The 22,765-nt window shown below is 45.9% G+C and overlaps 1 protein-coding gene across 1 annotated transcript in view; it reads left to right on the top strand.

The window, feature by feature from the left end:
• Positions 1 to 22,765, top strand: part of TBXAS1 (thromboxane A synthase 1) — a 164,151-nt gene that overhangs the window by 63,341 nt on the left and 78,045 nt on the right. The window contains exon 5 of the mRNA XM_032867796.1: positions 22,543 to 22,639. Within this exon, the coding sequence (XP_032723687.1) occupies positions 22,543 to 22,639 (97 nt within the window). The remainder of the gene's footprint in view (positions 1 to 22,542; positions 22,640 to 22,765) is intronic.

Here is a 22,765-nt window from a genome sequence, read left to right as displayed (position 1 = left end):
CAGTTGGACAAGAATCAGGCATCCAGAAAAGCAGAAATCAGGAAGACCTATCAGTGGACATGAGGCCCTAACAACAGGGGGTGCCGGGTCCTGAGATGGGCCTCCGGGAGGAGGAAAGCAGGGCATCAGGGGGGAAAGGCCTGGGGACAAATCACACACAGGCACTCAGTCCTCAGACTGGGAGCAGAATGTGAGGTCCAGGATGCAGAAACCAGACCCAGTCCCTGCTGCCAGCTGGGGACAAGAGATCCATCCTGGGGGGAGCACATCAAGGTTGAGGATGGGATGTCTGGGGTTGTTCCACATCTGGGGAGGGGCTGGGACTGCAGGTGGGGGACAAGCACTAGTCTGGGAAGAGTGCAGGGCTCACAGGCAGGGAAGAGTCAGCCTCAGATTTTCAGTTTTACACTCCTTGATGTGCATTCCCCAAATCTACCAGCATAGAGGGTTCAAGATGGAAGGGAGCTCACCCTTCATCAGTGACAATCACATACGGCATCAGTGACTTCTTTATCCCCCAGGTGATAGCCCTGCACCAGTGTGCCCCCGAACAATAGAACATCTCAAATTAAAACTGCATAAACGCTCTATTTCCAGCTAATATTTTCAAATAATAAATTCCATATTTAATTGAATTGTACCTGCAACAACTCCAAGTCGTTCAACCCAAAATGCAAAATAGAATTATGTAACCTAGTCATGAATCACTGGGGCATTTGCCAAGGCATTCTCCCATCTGCAAGCAGGTCCAGATAACACATGGCATTAGCAGACATCTTCTGTCGAGAACTCTTCTGCACAGATACTCTCAAAAATTGCACACGCTTACCCAATTCGTATGGCTCTCAACCCTAATTAATTGAGAATGCACATAGCATTCCCTATTCTGTCCAAAAATAAGAATGTCACACTATCTTTGATTTCACAATGTAAAAAAAAAAGTCCTTTCTAAATTCAAAGGAGCAACTAATTCCCAATTCACATAGAGCTTAAAGTTCTTCTTTATCCCGATTTTGGGAGCAGAGAAACTTTTTTCAAGTTCTTGGAGCCCTTGAATGATTAAAAAAAAAAAGGCAACAGTTTTGAATCTTGTTACATAGGGCAGAAGGCAAAGGCATCTAAATGTCTACACCAAATTAACTCTGGATATATAGAATACACTTTCAAACAAACAAATCACGTATCATCTCACACGTTTGAAATTCTACTAGGTTTTGAATGATCAAATTTTATCTTTAAAATGGACCATTTAGGGGTGCCTGGGTGGCTCTATCGGTTAAGAATCTTCCTTAGGTTCAGGTCATGATTCCAGAGTCCCAGGATCGAGCCCCACCTCAGGCTCCCTGCTCAGCGGTGTGTCTGCTCTCTCTCTGCCTCAACCCCTCCCTTCTGCTTGTGCTCTCTCTCTCTCTCAAATAAATAAATAAAATCTCTTAAAAAATAATAAAATGGACCACATGGGGCCCCTGGGGGGCACCGTCCATTAAGCGACCAACTCCTGGTTTCAGCTCAGGTCATGATCTCATGTGGTGGGATTGAGCCCCACGTCAGGCTCCATGCTTAGCATGGTTGAGGGGGGTAGGGACTGCTTGAAGATTTTTCTCCCCTTCCCCCACTCCCATGCTCTCTCTCTCTCTAGATAAATAAATAAAGTCTTTATTAAGAAAAGAAAAGAAAATGGACCATATTCTCCTTTCCTCCTCAAGACCCCTTTAAATCTTTTAGAGTTTGGGTCATTTACTATGTGCTGCAATTATTCCGGGTCTGTCTTAAGTGGGAGACTTCTGCCCTGGGCACACAAAGTAATTCCTAGCAAGGGGCTGCCAGGTTTTAGGATGCCTGCATGCCTGGGACATGATCATATGTAGCAACTTAATTACTAAAATAAGCTCCTTGATTATTGTTTGCATCTCAAGACCATGCTCCTCACAACTTCTTCCCCATCACACCCCCAGACTGTAAGAATTTTGCAACCTACTATATGAAATTTCCTACTCCAAGTGAGACTCACAGTGTACTGGTGTACAGACAAAGGCCTGACTCTCTGACACGCTGCCCAGGCTCCCCACATTAACCACTAAGGAGGCACTGTGATCAAATGAGGCTATCTTTGTCCCTGTTTCAAGAGGAAATTATAACCTCTGCCCTGGGCCTTTGGCTGGTGGATGGCCCGTCACCACGTGGTAGGTGGATGTGGTGAGTGTGGTCTTTTGTTGTGTTCCAACACCCACCAGCACCTCCTGGTACTACTCAGGCTACAAGGGAAGTGGGTATTGATCAAGGTTACTGCCCTTCCCAACAGGACCCCTTGGGAAGGAAATCCAGGTCCCATCAGGGTCATCTCCTCTATCTTCTCCATCGCTAATGCAGTGCTCGCTGTGTATGAAGCGCCAAAGAGGCCATTGTTGACTGGACCTTCCACTTTCCTTTGAGGCGTGTCTGTAAGTCTCCAAGTTCTCTTCTCAGATTCACCGCCAGACGATGGCTTGTCCCTTGTGACTCATGTGGCTACTCGATCCTTCCGAAGGACTCCACCCTAAAGATTCTTAATGGCTTCCCCGAAGTTTTAGATGTCTCTGCTAGAGTTTGGGTCCCTCGGACCATTTTAGTTCTTTGTCCTCCTTAGCCCAGGATCCCACTAGGATGCTGTCTCCTGAATGGACACTTAACATCCTGAGTCCTACCCACCCCCATATCTGTACTTGTTAACGAACAACAGGCTTCAGTGTCCGAGACCCACAACTGACACCCTCAGAATTAAGATTTCATCGTAGTAGATGGAATGGGCTTTCATGCCTCCACATCGCATGGCTGTCGGATTAGTGGGACCCCGGCTCCCGGTCTGACCCAGGTGTTGAGGGCGGCGTGCATGGAGGACATTTGGCTGGAGGGCTCTTCTTTTGTGGTAAAATACAATGTCAAATTTACCATCCTAATCCTTTTTAAGTGTGCAGTTCCGGGGCATTAAGTACATTGAGACTGCTGGGTAACCATCCCACCACCCATCTCCAGGACCCTTCTCCTCCGGAAAAAACAAACTTTGTGCCCATTAAACAAAGCCTCCCCCAACCTCCTTCCTGTAGCCTCTGGCAATCACCATTCTACTTTCTGGCTTTATGATTTCAACTGCTCCAGGAACCGCAAAGAAGCAGAATGATACCACAGTTGTCCTTTTGTGACAGACTAATTTCACTGAGCATAATGGCCTCAGGGTTCCCCCACGTTGTAGCAGGTGTCAGAATTTCCTTTCTTTTTAGGGCTGAATGATATTTTAAGTATAAACCATGTTTTGTTTATCCATTCATCTGTCTGTGGACCCTTGGGCTATTTCCACCTTTGGGCTATTGCGCACTGCGTGGCTATGAACGTGGGTGTGCGAGCAGCTCTTTGAGATCTCACTTCCACTTCTCGCGAGACCTCACTTCCAATTCTCGCGTGGACAGATCCAGAAGCAGAAATGCTGGATCGTGTGGTAATTCTTTTTCATTTTTGAGGCGATGCCTTACTGTTTTCCGTAGTGACTGCACCATTTTACGTGTGGACAACATTCTGTAACAATGCTTTACTATTCCCTTTTTGACCGTCTATGTGGCCGTTACTTCTTGCCTCCCAACCTTGAGAGTGAACTCCAGGAGAAATGTAAATTTCCCCGTGTGCTCTGGAACCCAACTGGTCAGTGTGAGCCACACATTTCTAACTGGAATGCGTGGCCCCAGTCATCTTGCCCCAGCTTCCTGTTGACTATAAGCCAGTGGGCACATTCTTTACCAGACTAGCCCTGTTATCAACAAATGCCTGAGCTGCACCATAAATTTAGTTCATTTTAATAAATTCCCAGTAGTCCCCCTTCCGGAGCCCCTTCTCTTCTTATCTCACTCTCTGCCAAACCCTTTACAATTTATGTGTTTACTTTTCGGTTCTGCTTTCAGCCCCTCCAAGCTTCCTCCTTCTCGCCAGGTCACTGTAGCCTTTGTGTCTCACATAAATTTAGTCCTCGGTGTCTGGGACTCCTGTGGACGTCCACTCGCTCGTTCACAGGGCCATGTCTCCTCTCCTGGGCACTGGCCCTTCCCTATCTGGGCTTCCCACCTCAAGGACCTTGTCAAGATCATGGCCTTGCTTTGTGATGGTTTGCTGGAGGAGGCACACAGAAGTCCCCCTCGGTCCTCACGGCCTCTGCACAGAGCGTGTGCTCACTGAGAGGGGCTGAAGGCCTTCACACCGGGTCCCGTCAAGGAGAGATGGCGTGCTGGGTGCATAAGCTTGAGAGGAAGTTACGGGGTTTTGGCTGGGATAGAGGAAGGGAGCAAGTACAAGCCAAGGGTGTGCTAGGCCATTGTGATCTTTGGGACAGTGACAGAGAGCATGACCTTGGCAGTGTGGGAGAGGAGACAGACCAAAGCCACGGTGCTAAGGAAGTGGGTTCCTGGAAGGAAGTAAGTGCCCGGGGTCATGGTGGGGGAGGAAAGGGATGGAATTTATAAACAAACAAACAATCCTTCTGATGGCCCAAGTGAGTGATGACAGTGATTTGGCTCATCAGAAATACAAGGTCTAAATGTGAGGGAGAACTTTATCCAGGAAACATCCTGTAGCAGCAGAAGTGAACGACTGACTGGTCCATTCTAAGGAATAAGACACGACTTGACATTCATCCCTAAATGTGGGCTTTGAGTTCTGGAGACAAAAAGGTCCTTCCGCCCATCCTGAGGAGGGGAGCAAGGCAGAGGGAAAGGCAGGTCCATCTCTTCTGCGATCAGTGGGCACTACGGATGAGATACGGGGTCCCTGATGACTTCAGGACAAAGTACCCCAGTCACGGAGCCGCATTAGGAAGGAGATGGGAGGGTGTGAGTCCCAGAGTATGCTTGGAATCTCGATTCTCTGGCCTTCTTGAGTCTCAGCCTTCAAAATCCTTCAACAATCTAACGTGCTGTTTCCCACAGAGTGTCCTTTGGACTATTTCCACGGACAATAATAATCGTTACATGGAAAATAAAAAAGGGGGCGTTCCCCCTGGTCAAATGCAAGAAACACTGGGTTAGTCAAAGGAACACAGGTCTCTTGATCGTGGGGCTTCTCCGAACCCTTCCCGTACTGACTTGCTGGAACACCTCCAAGGGAGACGCTTAGCACACAGGGTTTATTTGACCACAGAACTTTTTTTGTTTGTTTTCCAGAACGTCTCTTGGGACTAGAATGTAGAGAACAGGCTCTGAGAGAAAACACTGATCTAACAAATAGCATTTTACTCCCAACGTATTCCCCAGGAAACACAGCCATCGATGAGAGCAGCTCACTTCCCCACGGTGAATTATCAGTGTTGCCACCAGCAATTACTAATTACCGCCATTTCAAAATGTTCTCCCTCTGTCTGTCTCTATCTCTGTCTCCATCTCTGTCTCTGTCTCTCTGTCTCTGTGTGTGTGTGTGTGTTCATTCTGAGATGCCGTGGAGAACGGGGAACACACTGCCACGTGTTCTGCATGTTTATTTATTCCCTTTTATCCTCGTACCTTTCTCTCATTCCTTTCTCTCCCCAGCAGACAACCATTCCATTGTCCCTAACATGCATTTTTTTGGCACGCGTTCCTGCAAACTGTATTCGTGTGTATCATCCTTAGCTTATCCCGATGGCTGTGTCCTCGTTCCCTGCTTTGGTTTTTTCACTGAGCGCTCTGCTTTAGGGACCCTCACGTCACGGGGTTCCCACAGAGTGTGGGGCTCCACTCTTCCTGCCCATCCCTGTCCCCACTCCTCGGTGGTGGTCGGGGGGTGGGGGGACACGCCATGGCCTCCAACAAACAGCGCTCCCATGGACCTCCTTTTATGCTTTATGGACTTGTGTGCGCAGGCTACGGGCATGTAGCTTTCTTTGTGACTGTAAGAGACACGTATCTTTGTTCCCTGGGGCCGCTTAGGGAGTAAATACCAGTCGGTAACTGTTTTCTGGTCTTCTATTTGGGTCTTGTCCCTTCAGGATAGTATCCCCCGTGACCACCCCAACAACCCTGGGGGTTTGGTTGAGCTGATTTCATTATCCTCCACTTATATGGAAACAGGACAAAAATAATACGTGGTGAGCAAGAGCTGAGTGCAGGGCTGTGCAGGTTCTCCTTTTTTTTTTTTTAATTTTAAGTAGGCTCCCTGCCCAACATGGGGCTTGAACTCAGAACCCTGAGATTAAGAGCAGCACGCTCCATGGACTGAGTCAGCCAGACGTCCCTGGTTCTCCTAGTCCCAAGCCTTTTCTGTTCCACGGTCCCCTAGTGTTGTTCCTCGGATGCTCCCAACACTCCCGTCTTAGGACAGGCCACTTCATGACTTGTTTCCCGCGCAGCTCTCTCAGAACACACGCTCTGTGTGGACGCGCAGTCTGTCTCCCGTGCGGGGCTATTCCCAGAGCCCACGACAGTGCCCGACACGTAAACGGGGCTCAGGAAGCATCTGCTGAGTGACCAGCACGTACCTTTCGGGATAAAACCTCAATGGGAAGGTCTTGTGATTTTGCTGATTTGGATAATTAGTATTTCCTTGGGATATAACAAAAGGAATTGGGGGAAAGGTTCTCATATTAAATCAAGGTTTGGGGCAGATGGTCTATAACCTTTTCCCATCAGTGACCATGGCCATCAGTTCAGTAGCAAGCCCGCAGAAGCACAGAAACGATTCGCGGCATACCAGTCCAGCCTGGGATCCGCGGGATAAACAGATGAGGGAGGGGAGATGCTCTCATGACACAAGAGCAGGGCTCCCCTCACTCTGGTCATGCATCAGGTTCTTTTGGGGCTACTAACCCATGTCCCCCTCCCAAGGGGCACCCTCTCCCCTAGCCTAACCCTCAGGGGTCTGCCTAGGATGCCCAAAAGAGCACTTGATTGTGAGCCAGATCTGGGTTCTGGTCTTAGCTTGGCTGTTCACAGCCATGGAACTAGAACGAATGACTGAACCATTGTCCCTAACCTTCAAAAAAAAAAAAAAAAAGACATGCGCGTGCCTGCTACCTCCCAGGTCTGCCATGAAAATCAAAGGAACCGTGAGGGCAGCCTGCCCTGGGAGCGGTGGTGATCCATCCACTCCTCAGGTCAGTCTCTGAAAGGTCTTCTTACACCAGCAGGTGCCCCCAGGGAGAGCACCAGCTCCAGGAGCCGTCCCTAGCCGGGGCTGGCGTGAGCTTCCATCCTCCCTGCTGCAGGTCCTCAGGAAAGTTAGGCAGCAGTATCTCTGGCCTTTTGTGGCTCCCAGGGAATTCCTGACCCTCCCCTCCTCCTGGCCGTGGCAAGTGTCCAGGTGGTGCCCACGGGTCATCTCACCTCTTGGGTCCTTCATTTTCCTCAAGCTATGCAATGGGGGAGGGGAGTTTGGGCTAGAAAGATCATCTTGGAGCTTCCTTCTCTCTCTAAAACACTGTGATCCGGGCTTTAATTTTTTTTTTTCCTGCCCCCATCTCTCCCTCACTGTGCTTGAAATTCTTCTGCCACTGAACTCTCCCATCTTCACCTGCCCAGGACTGCGGGCGTGCCATCCCGGCACTGGGGGTCCTCCCTGACCCCATTGTCTTCTTTAGAACCGACTCTCCAGCATTTGTGGAGCCTCACTATTCATATTCTGCGCCCACATGGCAGCCGGGGAGAGGAGATTTTGCTAGAGTCACGCACCAATATATGCCTTGCACGTCCTCTGTACACCCACCAGAATGCACGCACACACACACGCACACACACACACAGTCCCCTCCCGTGCCTGGGAACCGACATGCCTGGGCATCACTGTGTGGGCGCAAATATTCAGGGACAGCCAAATGACTATTTTAATGTTTCTTTGTCCCTGCAGTGCCATCTAACTATTTATTTAGTAGCTTGATGCTGTTTGCATCAACAACTTTGCCTTATAGGCTGTTCTTCACGTTTATGATTCTTACTGTGAAAAAAATTGCTTGCCTAACATCTGTTCTGAATTTGTTTTTTCTTTATTTTTATTTATCTATTCCCTATTGAATTAAATTTGCACCAAGGACAGTAACTCCAATTGGACTCCTCGGTGTCCTTCAGGATTTCTGTACACTTCAATACGTCTCTTAATTACTCTTTTTTTTTTTTTTTATTGTTATGAGCGAGACGTATATACCCCTGCTCACGCAGGCAGACTGGTTTGTGGCTTACCTCTGCCTGTCCCCCTCTGGGGAATAAGTTTTATTAACTGAATAAATTAAATGGGCGGGTATATTCAATAGAGTAGAGAGGTTTATCGTTGTAAGTTTGTTTCAGATAACTAACCACCCCCCCCCAACCCTGCTGCCCAGCAGTTCCCTTTTTCCGCCATAGCTCTGTTCTGGAAGAAGCGTGACGGTAGCTTGACAGAGTCACAGCTCGCCAGGACTGGAAGGGCCACTTCATCTTACAGATGCAGAAGCTGAGGGTCAGGGGAGAGGCTAACTTCCTGTCGCAGAGCCAGAGACTCATGAAAAGTGGAGGACAGCTTGAACCCGCGTCTCCTGGCTGCCAGCCTGGGGTTGTTCCTCGGCAGCATGAGGCCTCCTGGTAGGACCCTGCCACCACCCAGACGCCGCACCAGGACTATGGACCTGGGCCCATCCTGAGCAGGCATTGGCCTGTGTTCCATGGGTGTGGCTGACAGGGCCTGGGTGAGGGACCCACGGGAGATGGCCTGCAGGCAGGGAGGGTCACAGGCGGGCCTGGCTCTCATGGACTCCCTTAGGGGGCGCTGTGGTTCTCCGGCCTCTTCCAAGCGGGCTTGTGTGAACTCTGCCGAGTCCTCCTTCACCCCCTACTGTCACTACTGGAAACCCACCGCAGGACCTACAAAGCGTATTCCTGGCAGGAGCCAAGAAGGCCCATAAGGAAGGGTGGTGAGACCTGCTTTTCCACTCGATACCTGGAAAATCTACTGGGTGTAGGGACTGTGACCCCAAGATTCAAGGGACCAGCCTAGAGTCACAACATTCTAACTCCAAACGCAACGCCCTTTCAGCCATCACTTCTCAGCTCGTCCTGCGAGCAGCGTGCCCTCCTCTCCGTTCCTTATGACCTTTTCCACACTCTTTTCGGCGTCTGGGTCTATTTCTTCCAATGGCAGAGAGACAGAGGGGACAGTTTCCCCCATGGCTGGAAGAACTCACTGCTGGCTTCAGCCCTGGCATTGTCCACTCAGCAGATGTTTTAGGCTTGGTTATGTGGGTAGCACTGAGCTGATGGCAGTGGGGAGATCATCCCGCTCTTCCACAAAAAAACCCAAAAACAAACAAACAAAACAACAAAACCCCTCACTCATTTCTTGTTTCCTGAAGAAATTTGGCATCGAATTTAGAAGAAAAACACAGACCTAGGCCCAGTTGCACAGAATGGCAGGGAGTAAGTGGCTGAATACATGATTAAGCAGACAACCTGAAGCCATGAACTAGGTAGACTCATGGGCCAGTGAAGGCAGAGAGGGCTTCCAGGAGGAGGCAGTCCTTGAGTTTGGTCTTGAGGGATGATAACAGGGAGATGAGGAGGAAGAAGGAAAAGAGTTCCCCCTGGTAAGAACAGTCAGAGAAAGACTTTGAGGTGGCAACGGTTGGAGCACGAGAAGTTGACCATCTGGCCCCGGGACAAAGATGGAGCCGCAGCCTGGTCCGTGTCGCCCATGACCCTGGAGTTAGAGTGGAGGCTCTCTGCTGACTACGCTGTCAATGGCGGGCTAAATCCTGCCCTAAAGGGGGATCTGAGCCACTCGTCTCAGTGTTACCATGTCATGGAACCTCTGATTCAAATGAAATCATTGGCAGAGCCATTGGGTGGCGGGGGCGGGGGTGATCTAAGAGTTCTGCATGCTCAGCGCCAACTCCCCCCCCCCCCCCGGCGCCCAGGTGACAGTGCACAGCCGTAACTGAGATCACCAGCGCCAGCCACAAAGGGACACACACTGGTGAAGAAGCCAGTAGAGCGGCCCTCCATGCGGACGCCTCTTCCATCGCAGTGGGAGAGAAATAGGAAGACAGGGCCACAGGTTTTGGAAGGAACGGGGACTATGATGGCTTTTGGAATGCAAGACAAAGGGAAACAAGGCTCCGAGGTTTCAAGTCTGGCTTCAGATGGGCCAGTCAAAGGAACTGGGAAGTCAGGAGGATACCAGGTGACTCCTCAGAATGAGAAAGGCAGATTCCCAACCATCCCTCCATTTACTCCTATGTAGGAGGAGCTCTGCTGGCCTCTCAGGGATGCAAGGGAAAAATAAGCATAAAGCTTTATCCTCAAAGAATTCATAGCAGTAAGGAGCCCATTGATAAATAAAACAGGATGAGATGTAAATAAATGGAGGAGTGGACCAGGCGCTCTAGATGTCGCAAGGAGGGGCCTGAGAAGGTCCAGAGAAGAGCGGACAGGTGACCCAACTTCCGAACGGGGTTTCCCAACAAGATGGAGACCAGGATATCACAGGGAAAATTGTGTGTGAAAAGAATGGGGCATGGGGGTAAGCTGCAAATCTGGGGAACCACAAATGATCATTTTTTGAGCAACTGTATGTGGCTGTGGTTCCCAAACTACGTGCCAACCTAGGGTGCCACCGGTGAATTTACAGGGCCTTCCTGGGGTATTTTAAATATTCATGGGGAACACAGTGACATCTTTTGGACACTGTGAGAAGTACTTTCAATTTATGTGTCTTCCTTTTCCCAATGTCCACTGAGTTGTTAGAACATGAATAATTATTGAGTTGTTTGGACTTACGTGCTTAAAAAGGAGACTGTTGGGTACCTCCTTCGGCCTTGGGAGGCTACGTAAAGCTCCTGAGTCACTACCCGTGCCTTGAATTGAGAAAGTTTGTGAACCTTGGTAGAAGAGGAATAAGGTAGGGAGAGAGGTTGCAGGCTCCTGCAGGGCCCCTCATGACAGGACAAGAAGCTGGACCTATTATTTCAAACAACGGAGAGCCATTAGAGGCTTATCAGGCATGTGACAACATAGTCAGCTTCTGCTTTCAAAGGTAGATTTGGTCTTGAGGGAGGAGCTGGTTTGGAGGAGTTGGTTTAAGGGCTACTGCAATGGTCCTCCCCAGAGAGACGGGGCCTCTACGCAGCAGCCTTAGAGGGTGGGACTGGGATACACATGCTGCATTAACATTACGGAACTCCTACCACCTGCCCACAACTGTAGTCAGTGCTAAAGGCCAAAGATAAATAAAAGAAGGTTCCCTTGTTTAAGGCACTCACAATCACATGGAAGGACAGCCAAGCACACAACTAACTACTATTAGTGGAGAACCAGGCAGGAAAATGAGAAGGAGGGATGCTGTTCCAGAAAAGCGGGGGGAACAGCATGTGCAAAGGTGTGGAGGTGAGGGATGATGGAGGGTTTCAGTGAATCAGGGTGATCATCCGTCCTGGCTCTTGGGGCAATGGGGAATAGGGAGGGATGAGGCTGAAGAACAAGGCAGGGGCTACATTTTGCGGGATGCTGCAGTCCGTGCTGAAGACCGCCCCAGACCCTGATGGTGACCAACCATTGAAGGGTTTGAGATAAAGGAGTAGTACAATTAGATTTGCATTTTACAAGGTCCCAGGTGGATAGCTGAGTTGGGACCCATGTGTAGCCAAGCAGCAGGTTGGGAAGACAAGCCAGAATGATGGAGACATACATCTCTGAGTGGGAGATCCAAAGTCCAGCCAGGAAGTGAGAGACCAGAGACTCTACCAGTAGGAAGAGGGCAGGAGGAAGACACGGAGCGGCCCCAGGCCCCACCCAGAGGGGCAGAGCTCTTTATAAAAGGCTGATTCGGTCCATCAGGCTCTGTAGGGCTGAGGTCAGCACATGCCCCCCAGCACGTGTGCAGTGGGGCGTCCGCATGCAGGGGACACACTCCTGCTCCCAGTGACTCCAAACTCCATGGGCCTGTGACTCTGTCACTGCTCCTCTAGGAAAGTGTCCCTGGCAGCTTGAGTCTGCTCTGCCTCTCTGCTAACTTAAGCCTCCCGGGCTCTAATGACAGATTGGATAGCAAGATGCCCCAGTGAGCTGAGCCGGGACAGATCCCCAGGCCTCCTAGGGCCATTCTTTCTCCCAGCACCATGGCCGCTGCCCAGCCCAGAAAGCCAATGACCTAGTACAACTGGCAGTGGACTTCTGCTTAGCCTTTCTCAGAACTTTCTGGAAAGTGAGAGTCTAGGACGCATCACAGTGACCTCCTTCAGGCTCTGCACAACCCCCCACAATTGCGTGCCTACCTCTTCCACACCTATGGGGGGCCAGAGGTGAGGCTGAGGCTTAAGGCCAGGCCAGTAGTTACCCTTCAGCATCCCCCACGTGCCAGGAAATCACACTCTCACCGAGGCAAGGATTTACCAGATGCTTCATGCTTAGTACCTGCCAGAGAAGCCAAAGGCCCCATCCATCCTTCAGACCCTCCCTGGAAACCAGGAGTCTCTGGATGAGCGTCCAGGTTCCTTCTGCAGACGCTGGGGGCTGGGGGCCGGGGGCCAGCCGATCACCTGTTCCCCCAGGGGCATGCCTCACCCAGCCTCTTCACCCCTACAAGTGGGCCGCACCCTGCTGGGGCACGCGGGGTAGGGGGGGAGGGGGGCTCACACTGCTGATGGAGAGGTGATCATGACCAGCGCTTACCTAAAACTTTACTGTGGGCAAAACATTCTCCTGTTTTTCATCCAACCCTCCTAGCATGCCTCTTTGATTAAGAAACTGGTTCTGGAAAGTTGTGGTTTGCTCAAGGTGACACAGCTGTGAAATCACAGGGCAGGGCCTTGAACCCAAGTCCAGACAGCTCTGTCACTGCCAACGCCCACCCTGACTCTTAAAAAAGACACCATGGGGCCAATCCGGTGATAAATCCTTTTTTTTTTTTTTTTTTTTTTGCCTCTTTGGTCTTTTTCTTATTAGAAAAGTCACACATACTCATTATAAAATACTGGGACATTAAAGAAATAAAGACAGCATGACAAATCAAAGTCCCCCAACATTTCCTGCTTCAGATACCTGCACCGTTGGCCAGTATAGCTTCCTCTAGACTTTTTCTAGGATATTATTAACATGACCCAGCACAGTGCCTGACACAGAGTTTGGCTCAGTAAATGCTTGTTGAGTGAACTGATAGAGTTGGGTGGGCTAGTATTTATTTACACAACTATATGTACTAGTTTACAATGTGCTTTTCTGTTCAGCTGCGTAACCCGCCCATCCTCCCATGTTGGGTCCTGTAGGCACCTCTGATGAACAGCCTGGAGAGCTTGGCTGTCCCTGACAGGTGCAGGCCTCCTGGCACAAGGCCAGGCAGCCCACAGGCTAATACCAGCAGGCTACCTCACCTCAGTGACCAGAAGGCAATTATCAACTATCTTGATTGGACTGGTCAGTTTAAAAAAAAAGCAAAAACAAAAAACAGAAAATCTGCCAATTAAACAAACAAGTGGGTTTTCTTGTTTGCACAATACTTCATGATTGGCCTAAATTTTCTCTTCAACCAGTTGCTCTGGAGTTCAATACGCAGATTCTTATGTGCATAAATAAACATAAATGAACATAATGGCTAAGAACTTTTACCAAAAGGTGAAGCAAGAACTTACCTTTGTAACTGGGCTGGCGGGTGGGGGCTGGGAGTCTGGTCGGTGAAACAAGAAGCTAGTCTGTTTCCTCCTCGGAAAGACCCCATCGGCGCAGCTGGTGGCTTGGTGGCTTCCTCTCCAGCACCTGCTCAGCGCAGAGCAGCTCCACAGACCAGGCAGCCCTGGAGTAGCGCGTCCTTGAGCAACTTCCTTCTCTCAGCCTCAGTGTCCTATTCTGAAAAGTGGGTATAGTAACTACCGCATCCACATCCCATGAGGACGAGACAAGATCATACGGGCAGCGCACCTAGAACAAGACCTGGCAGGTGGTAAGCGTGCAGTAAATGCTAACAGCTTTGGTTCACGCAAAGGTCCTGAGGACGGCCCTCAACCCGGTGGAACACCTCACTGGCTCATTTCACTGATCTAGGGAGTGCCTTCACACCCTTTAGAGAGGAGACTTAACATTTAAAGACCATGATGTAATTTCCTTTTTAATTCATAGGAATTAAAGGCTTCAAAGCCACACCAGACTGTAGAGATTGTCATGTTTTGCTTCCATATTTCAGAGACAAGGAAGCTGGAGCCCAGAACTGGGATTTTCAGAGTTTGCCTGTGGTGGTTGTCTGAGTGGGTGGCAACGTTGACTGATCCCAGATCCAGCCTCCTGGGCTTGGGTTCATATTACTGGGCAGTAGGCCCCCCCATCTCAGGGAGCAGTAAGACGCCCCCACACCTTCACACTGATGTACCAAACTGAGATCAGCCCCCTTGGGGAAGTACATTTTGAGAGGCGGGAGGGTGTCAGGTATTCACAAAGCTGAGGAGGAAAGGGGGCACCATCTTGGTTAGGACTTCCGGCTAACAAACGATAGAAACCCAACTCAAATGACCTAAAGCACACACGCTATGACTGAAGTGTGGGGAATCTGGGAAGGGCAGCAGCAGGCAGAGCTTTGAACCAGACTTTGTACTTCCTTGACACCCCGTTTGTCTGAAATCTCTGCTCAGTTCCTGTTTGCTCCTTTTGCGGACAGTTCCTACCATGCAGTAGAAAGATGGCGGCCAACTGCCCTGTACTCATTTATCCCCAATTTAGCAGCTCTAGGAGAAAGCTGAAGCTTTCTCCCTGCAGTCTGCATGTATATATCTAATGTAGGATTCTGACTAGCCCTGACTGGGTCATGTGTCCACCCCAGGACCAGTCAGTGTTGCCAAGGAGATGAGTCATTGTGATTGGCATGCCTGGGTGGTGAGTCCATCCATGACCAGATGCTGAGGGTGGACTTGGTGGTGGAATGGCAAGGTGCCTATCATCAACAGCTCCTCCAGTACTGCACAGAATAGGGGAGGCCGCCTCCTGAGGCGGCACTGGGCAGACAGGAAGGCCAGAGCCCTCCCAGGTACCCAAGAGAGGAGCCCGAAAAACAATCTTCCTTGTTTGAAGATTACATTCTCTGTTCGCAATCTTTCCGGGAGCTCCTTAAACTAGAGATGAGTGTTTGTGTAAATATAAATTCACAAGATTATGCAATTTACATGTAAAATGGGGCCAGTTTTCTCACGAGGTTCATAAACAGTCTCTGAAGCAATTCTAAAGGAATTGTGACAAAATTGTTTTTAGCATTAGCAATATTACTAGAAAAAAGCACAAGGACTCCCAAGGTGCCCACTTGGAAGGACAACTTCCATTTGAATATAGAAGCATTATTATTTTTTTTTTAAATCCAGATCACATGTAAAATTATTTCGGTAATAACTAAATCAGTACAAACATATTGCCAAAATATGGGTGCACCCTAATGTAAATCCTTTTGTTTTAGGTCTAAGAATATAGGGAAATGAGAATGAGTGTGAACTTCGGTTAAATACAGAGCAGGACTTTTAGCTGTGGGTCCCCATCAGTCACATCAGGACTCCCTCAGGAGCTTATTAAAATTAAAAGGGACAGGATTCCACCCCAGAGACTCTGGTCAGGCAGGTCTAGGTGGGGCGGGCATTGTTTTCTGAGCACTCCACAGCCAGTTCTGACCAGCCACTGAGGCTGAAAAATCACCCCCTTCAGAGAGAATTTCCCAGAGTGTGGGCCTTCGTTGTCTCCTGGCATCAGAATGTGGAGAGCCTGTTAAAAATGCAGATTCTTGGCCCCACCCAGGCCTGCTTGGTCTGACTTGGGGAGGAGCAGAGCAGTGACTGTGTATTTCATCAAGCTCCCAGGTGACTTAAAACATTTCACTGTTTTGAGAGAATTCTAGATTGATCGGAAGTTGCAAAAAAGGTACAGAGAGGTCCTGTGTACCCTTTACTCAGTTTCCCCCAGGGATGACCTCCCACATAACTGTAGGACATTATCAAACCAGGAAACTGACTGGTTTGATAAACTGGTACAACCTTCAGATTTTATCAGGTTTACACGCACTTGTGTGTTTGTGTGTGTGTGTACAGATCTATGTGGTTTTATGTGTGTGACAACTGCCAAAGCCAAGATACAGAACTGTCCCTTTACTCCAAGGCTCTCTGGCACCACTCTTTGGAGCCACATGGGTCCCTCCCCACTCCTATCCCTAACCTTGTGGCAACTACTAATTTCTTCTCCTTCTCTACAGTTTGGCAATTTCAGAAAGGTTATACAAGCAGAATCATATGTCACCTCTCTAGATTAGCTTTTCTCACTCCCATAATTCCCTTTGATCCATCCAAATCATTGTATGTATCAACAGTTTGAGTTTTTGATTGCTGCATAGTATTCCGTTGTAGGGATACACCACTGTTGAACCTTCCATCTGTTGAAGAGCATTTGGGTTGTTTTCAGTTTTTGCCTATTATAAGAAAAGCTGCCATGAACATTCATGAATATGTTTTAGTGTGAACATAAATTTTCATTTATCTGGGATAAATGCCCAAGAGTTCTATTGCCAGGTCATATGGTAAATGCATGTTTAGTTTTACAAGAAACTTCCAAACTATTTTCTAGAGAGGCCGTACCATTTTACATCCACCTCAGCAAGGCATGACTAATCTGGTTTCTCCACATGCTCATCAGCATTTGATGTCCTTATTATTTTTTATTTTAGCCATTCTGATAGATATATATTGATGTCTCATTGTGGCTTTAATTTGCCTTTCCCTAAATGATCAATGATATTGAACATGTTTTCGTGTGCTTCCTTGGCATCTGGATAACCTCTTTGGTGAAATATTTGTCCTGTCTTTTTGCCCATTTTTGGGTAAGATTTTATTTATTTACTTACTTAGAGTATGCACAAGCAAGGGAGGGGAAGAAGGAGAGAGAGAATCCCAAGCAGATACCTCGCTGGGTGTGCAGCCCAACATCAGGTTCAGTCTCACTAACCCTGACCTGAGCTGTAATCAACAGTCAGACACTTAACCGACTGAGCCACACAGGTGCCCCTGCCCATTTTCTACTGGATTATTGTTGTTGTTGTTTTAACTATTGAGTTTTAAGAGTTCTTCCTATATTCTAGATGTAAATCCCCCGTCAGATAGATGGTTTACAAATACTTTCTCCTAGTCTGTCAGTTGTCTTTGCATCTAGACAGCATTTTCAAAGAGCAAAAAATTATTTTGATGAGGTTCAATTGATCAATTTTTGTCCTTTATGGATTGTATGTTTGTTGTCAAGTTTACTAACTCTTGCCTAGTCCTAGACCCCAAAGATTCTTCCCTTTTTTTCCCCTAGAAGTTTTATGTTTTACATTTAACTGTGTGATCCATTTTGAGTTGATTTTTGTAGGTGTGAGGTTTGTTTTTTTGCCAACATACATCCAAGTATTCCAGCACCACTTGCTGAAAGGCCATCCTTCCTCCATTGAGTTGCTTTCGTATCTTTGTCAAAAATCAGTTGATGATATTTGTGTGGGTCTATTTCTAAGTTCTCTATTCTGCTCCATTCATCTATCTGTCTATTTCTCTGCCAAGACCACACATTCTTGGCTACTGTAGCCAAGTCTCGGAATCTGGTAGATGGATTCCTCCCAGTTTACTCTTTTTTTTTTCCTCCAAAATGGATTTAGTTATTCTAAGTCCTTTGCCTTTCCATATAAATTTTATTTTATTTCATTTTTAAGATTTTATTTATTTATTTGACAGAGAGAGAGAGATCACAAGTAGGCAGAGAGGCAGGTGGGGGGGGGGGAAGCAGGCTCCCCACTGAGCAGAGAGCCTGATGTGGGGCTTGATCCCAGGACCCTGAGATCATGACCTGACCTGAAGGCAGAGGCCTAACCCACTAAGCCACCCAGGCACCTCTCCATAGAAATTTTAGAATAAGCCTGTCTATGCCTACAGAAAATGTTTGCTGTGCTTTTGACAGGAATTGCACTGAACCTATGGATCCATTTTGAAAGAACTGACATCTTTACAGTGGGGTCTTCTAACCCATGAACATGCTGTATCTATTTATTTAGGTGTCCTTTATTTCCTCTATATTATAAATGGCACTGTATTTTAATTTTGAATTCAACATGTTCATTGTTGGCAAACAAAATATTATTGATTTTATGTGTGTATGTGTTCATCTTGAATACAGCAACCTTGCTGAATTCACTTATTAGTCAATATATATTTTTTTAATTTCTTAGGATTTTCTATGTGGAAAATGATGTCATCTGAGAGTTGGGACAATTTTGTTTATTCCTTTCCAATCTGTATGCTTTTTATTTATTTTTCTTGCCTTATTGCACTTGCTAAAAGTTCTAGTACTACATTGATTAACAGTAGAGAGGGTGGATGTCCTTGCCTTGTTCCCAGTCTTAGGAAAAAGCACTCTTTCTTCATTGAGTGTGATGTTAGCTGTTTTTCTGTAGATTTTTTTTTAAAGATTTTATTTATTTATTTATTTATTTATTTGACAAATAGAGATCACAAGTAGTAAGAGAGGCAGGCAGAGAGAGAGGAGGGAGCAGGCTCCCTGCTGAGCAGAGAGCCCGATGCAGGGCTCCATCTTAGGACCCTGAGACCATGACCTGAGCTGAATGCAGAGGCTTTAAACCACTGAGCCACCCAGGTGCCCCTTTCTGTAGATTTCTTGTAGATACTTTCTATTTTAAAGTTGAGGAATTTCCCCTCTTCATAAGAATTTTTATTGTGAATGAGTGCTGGATTTTGTCAAATGTTCTTTTCTGCATCAGTTGAATGATCACATAATTCTTTTTTATCCAATTTATATGTGGTTCATATTTTTTTTTTTTTAAATATTGAACCAGCTTGGTGCACCTGGGCAGCTCAGTTGGTTAAGCATGCAAATCTTGATTTGGCTCTGGTCCTAATCTCAGGGTCATGAGATGGAGCCTGGTGTCAGGCTCAGTGGGGAGTCTGCTTGAGGTTCTCTTCCTCTCCCTCTGTCCCCCCCAACTCATGCTTTTTCGCTCTAAATAAATAAATAAGTAAACTCTTTTTAAAAAAATATTGAACCAGTCATGTATACCTAGAATAAATATCACTTGGTTGTGGTGTATAATTCTTTCTATAGATTGCAGGCTTTGATTCTTTGATATTTTGTTGAAGATTTTTGAATCCAAGTACATGAGAAATACTGATCTAGTGTTCTTTTTTTGTACTGGTTTTTTTTTTTGCGGGGGGGTTCGGTATCAGGGTGATACTGGCTTCATAAATTGAGTTGGGAATTGTTCCTCTTTTATTTTCCAGAAGAGAGCATGTAAAATTATTAATTATTCTTTAAATGTTTGGTAGAATGCTCCACTAAAACCAACTGAGTTGGGAGGTCTTTTTCAAGAAATTTAAAATTGTGGATTCAATTTCTTTTATGGTTATGGGATTATTCACATTGTTTATTTCATCTTGGGTGAGTTTTAGTAGTTTGTGGTTCTCAAGGAATTGGTTCATTTCTTCTAAGTTGTCAAATTTATTAAAGTTGTTACAGTAGTCCCTTATTATTTTAATGGCTGTAGCATCTATGTGATATCCCATTTCATTCCTGACATTGGTGATTTTTGTCTTGACTCTTTTTATCTTTGTCAATCTTGCTAGATGTTTACCAATTTTATTGTTTTTTTTCCAAGAGCCAATTTTTTTGTTTCATTAATTTTTTGTTTTTCTGTTTTCAGTTTTATTCGTTTCTGCTTTTTTAAAAAATTATTTCCTTCCTTCTATTTGATTTAGGTTTTTTGCTCTTCTTTTTCTAGATGCTTGATGTAGGAACTTATTCATTTAAGGTTTTTCTTTTTTCCTAAGATAGTATTTAATGCTATAAATTTCTGTCTCAACACTGTGTTAGCTACAAACACAAATTCCAATTTGTTATAGTATAGATGCTTTACCACTTTGAGTGATGTGAAGAAACTTTACTTCCATTTTGGTCCCTTTACTCTGCTTACTTCTTAACTATAATTATCTTAAGCATTATCTCTAAGTATACTGAACCCCACATCAGATGGTGTTATCATTTTCGCTTCAACTATCAATATGATTTGAAAAACTCATGAGAAGTCTAGTCTATTACTTTTTAGGCATTCTGCATTTTTCTTTCCTTTCTGAAGTTCCAAGCTTTCTTCTGTTATTATTTCCCTTCTGTTTGGAGAATTTCCTTTAGCCATTCTTTTTTTTAAATTATTAATTATTTTTATTAACATAATGTATTATCTGCCCCAGGGGTACCTGTCTGTAAATCGTCAGGCTTACACATTTCACAGCACTCACCATATCACACACCCTCCCCAATGTCCATAACACAACCACCTATCTCTACCCTCTCTCCCCCCAGAAACCCTCAGTTTGTTTTGTGAGATTAAGAGTCACTTATGGTTTGTCACCCTCCTGATCCCATCTTGTTTCAATTTTTCCTTCCCTACCCCTCAGACTCCCTGCCCTGCCTCTCAGATTCCTCATATCAGAAAGGTCATATGATAATTGTCTTTCTCTGATTGACTTATTACACTCAGCATAATACCCTCTAGTTCCATTCACATTGTTGCAAATAGCAAGATTTCACTTCTTTTGATGTCTTTAGCCATTTTTTAAGGGTAGATCTGCTAGTGACAAATTCTGTTAGTATTCTGTCATCTGACAAAACTGTTATTTCTTCTTCTTTCCTGAAATACATTTTTTCCCAGTATGGGACTTGTGATTGACAGTCTTTTTCTTTCAGCATTTGAGAAATATGCCACTTTCTTCTGGCCTCCATGGTTTCTGATGAGAAATCTGCTGTCCTTTGAATCAGTGTTCCCTATAAATGATCCATCCCTTCTCCCGGCTGCTTTCAAGGTTTTTTTCTGTTCTTGGCTTTCAGAAGTTTAATTATGATATGTCTTGGTGTGGATTTCTTTGGGTTCCTCCTATAGGGGAGTCATTCAGCTTCTTGAATCTCTAAGTTTATGTTTTTTGCCAAATGGGAGAAGTTTTCAGCAGGTGGCTTCTAAGCACATTTTATATTTAAGAAGCTTTGCTCTACAGTGGGTTTTAGGGGTCCAAGAGCCCCTCAAATTGTATACAAAATGCTGTGAATGTCCATGTTTCTTAGGAGAATGTCTGCAGCTTTCACTAGATTCTCAAGAGTTCCATGACACTCCCCTTAAATTTTATGAAAGTACTGGTTTATAGCCATATTGTGGTCTTCTTGATTAAAAACAATAAAAACTACTTAGTATCATTTCTTTCCTTCTACCACACCTGTTGAATTCCTGTTTCCCAAAGATTTCCCCTACAATTTTGGAAAATATTATCACTCAGGTAAATATTTTCTGAATGCCTAATAAGTGCCAGCTACATTTTTTTTTCATTTTTTCCCTAGTCAGTGAGAAAAGAAAGGAGTTAAAAATATTTAAGGTCATTTTTAGCTTTTGAAAAGTTCTTAGTAACTAAAAATTCAGAGTAAACTTTGCTGTTTTCATATCTTGTGGCTTTACCCTTTAAACTCTATTCCTTACTGCTCTGAGCTGGATATGATAGTGATCACATTACATCCTAAAAGTATAATTTCATAGACTAAAGACATGAGGTTATGCAGTGGATCCATTCATCATCACCACTTGGGTTTGCTTCATGTGGATGGTAGCCAAGCACTTCTAGTTCCCCCAAGCACACTTGTCCCTGGACAGTTGCACAAACAGATTCTTCTGCCTGGGATAGCTCCACTCCCTTTGCCACCCACTTTCCTGAACTAACTCCTGTTTATCTTTTGGAACTCAGTTTGAGAAGCACCACCTCTGGGAAGTTGGGTGTGCCTCCAATGTTACCCCTGCTTGCCAGATGTCATGCTGTGTGCTGATTAGCTAACTTGCACTCCCAACAGACTGCGTGACCCTTGAAAACTGGGACTGGGTCTTACTTGCTTTTGTGCCCCCAGGACTTTGATAAATATAACCAGACATGTACTCAAGTGCTGCCCCCACTCAGAGTTCACTACCACCAGTTGACTGGCTGCTCCTTTCCTCCATTTCTTCATTAACGTCAGGAGCATCTGTTGAACTTTTTCATGCACAGGGGTGGCAACCAGATCTTCACCAGGAGGTTTGATTCTTCCTGAATTTTTGCAGCATTTATTAATTCACATTGGACTTTCTCCAAAGGATCAATATATAAAAGTTTTGGCCTTCTTTTGCTAGAATGACTGTCTCCCCATTTAGGGACAATATGGATAATGCTGACCGCTGCCATTTTTACTTACTCCTGGACCTTACAAATTCCTTAATATTGTGTTTACATTTACAGATCTTTTCTATCGTGCTATGAGCTCCTTGGGGGCAGGGACTCTGTCTTATTTATCTCAGAGTTTCCAAGACCTGGTGCAAGGTGGAATTCCAGAAATGTCTGTGGAATGAAACCTGATAATAGATCATCACAGCTATACTATTCCTCATGATTAGCACACACATTTCTACACCTTCCCCACATCTTTATTTCCTGTTTGTCTTTTAACCTTCATTCTAAGCATGGTGAATTCTTTTTTGGAAAGAAGAAATGAGTAGATAAATACAACACATTTTAAAGTCATCTTTTTATTCCCCCAGGTACTATCTTGGTCGCCGGATGTTCATTGTTATCTCTGAGCCAGACATGATTGAGCAGGTGTTGGTTGAGAACTTTCATAACTTTACCAACAGAATGGTATGTAGTTTTCTCTCTGCGTATGGATGAATGGGGAATAATTTCAAAGATTCAAGGACTGCACATCACATCTAATAGGGATGTGATTGGGTCTCTTATCAGGTTTAGATCAGTTTGACTCAAAAC

Source organism: Lontra canadensis, unplaced genomic scaffold, assembly GCF_010015895.1.
Source record: "Lontra canadensis isolate GAN:19392208 unplaced genomic scaffold, GSC_riverotter_1.0 scaffold2, whole genome shotgun sequence".
NCBI classification, from domain to species: Eukaryota; Metazoa; Chordata; class Mammalia; order Carnivora; family Mustelidae; genus Lontra; species Lontra canadensis.
This window is presented reverse-complemented; position numbering and strand designations above follow the sequence as displayed.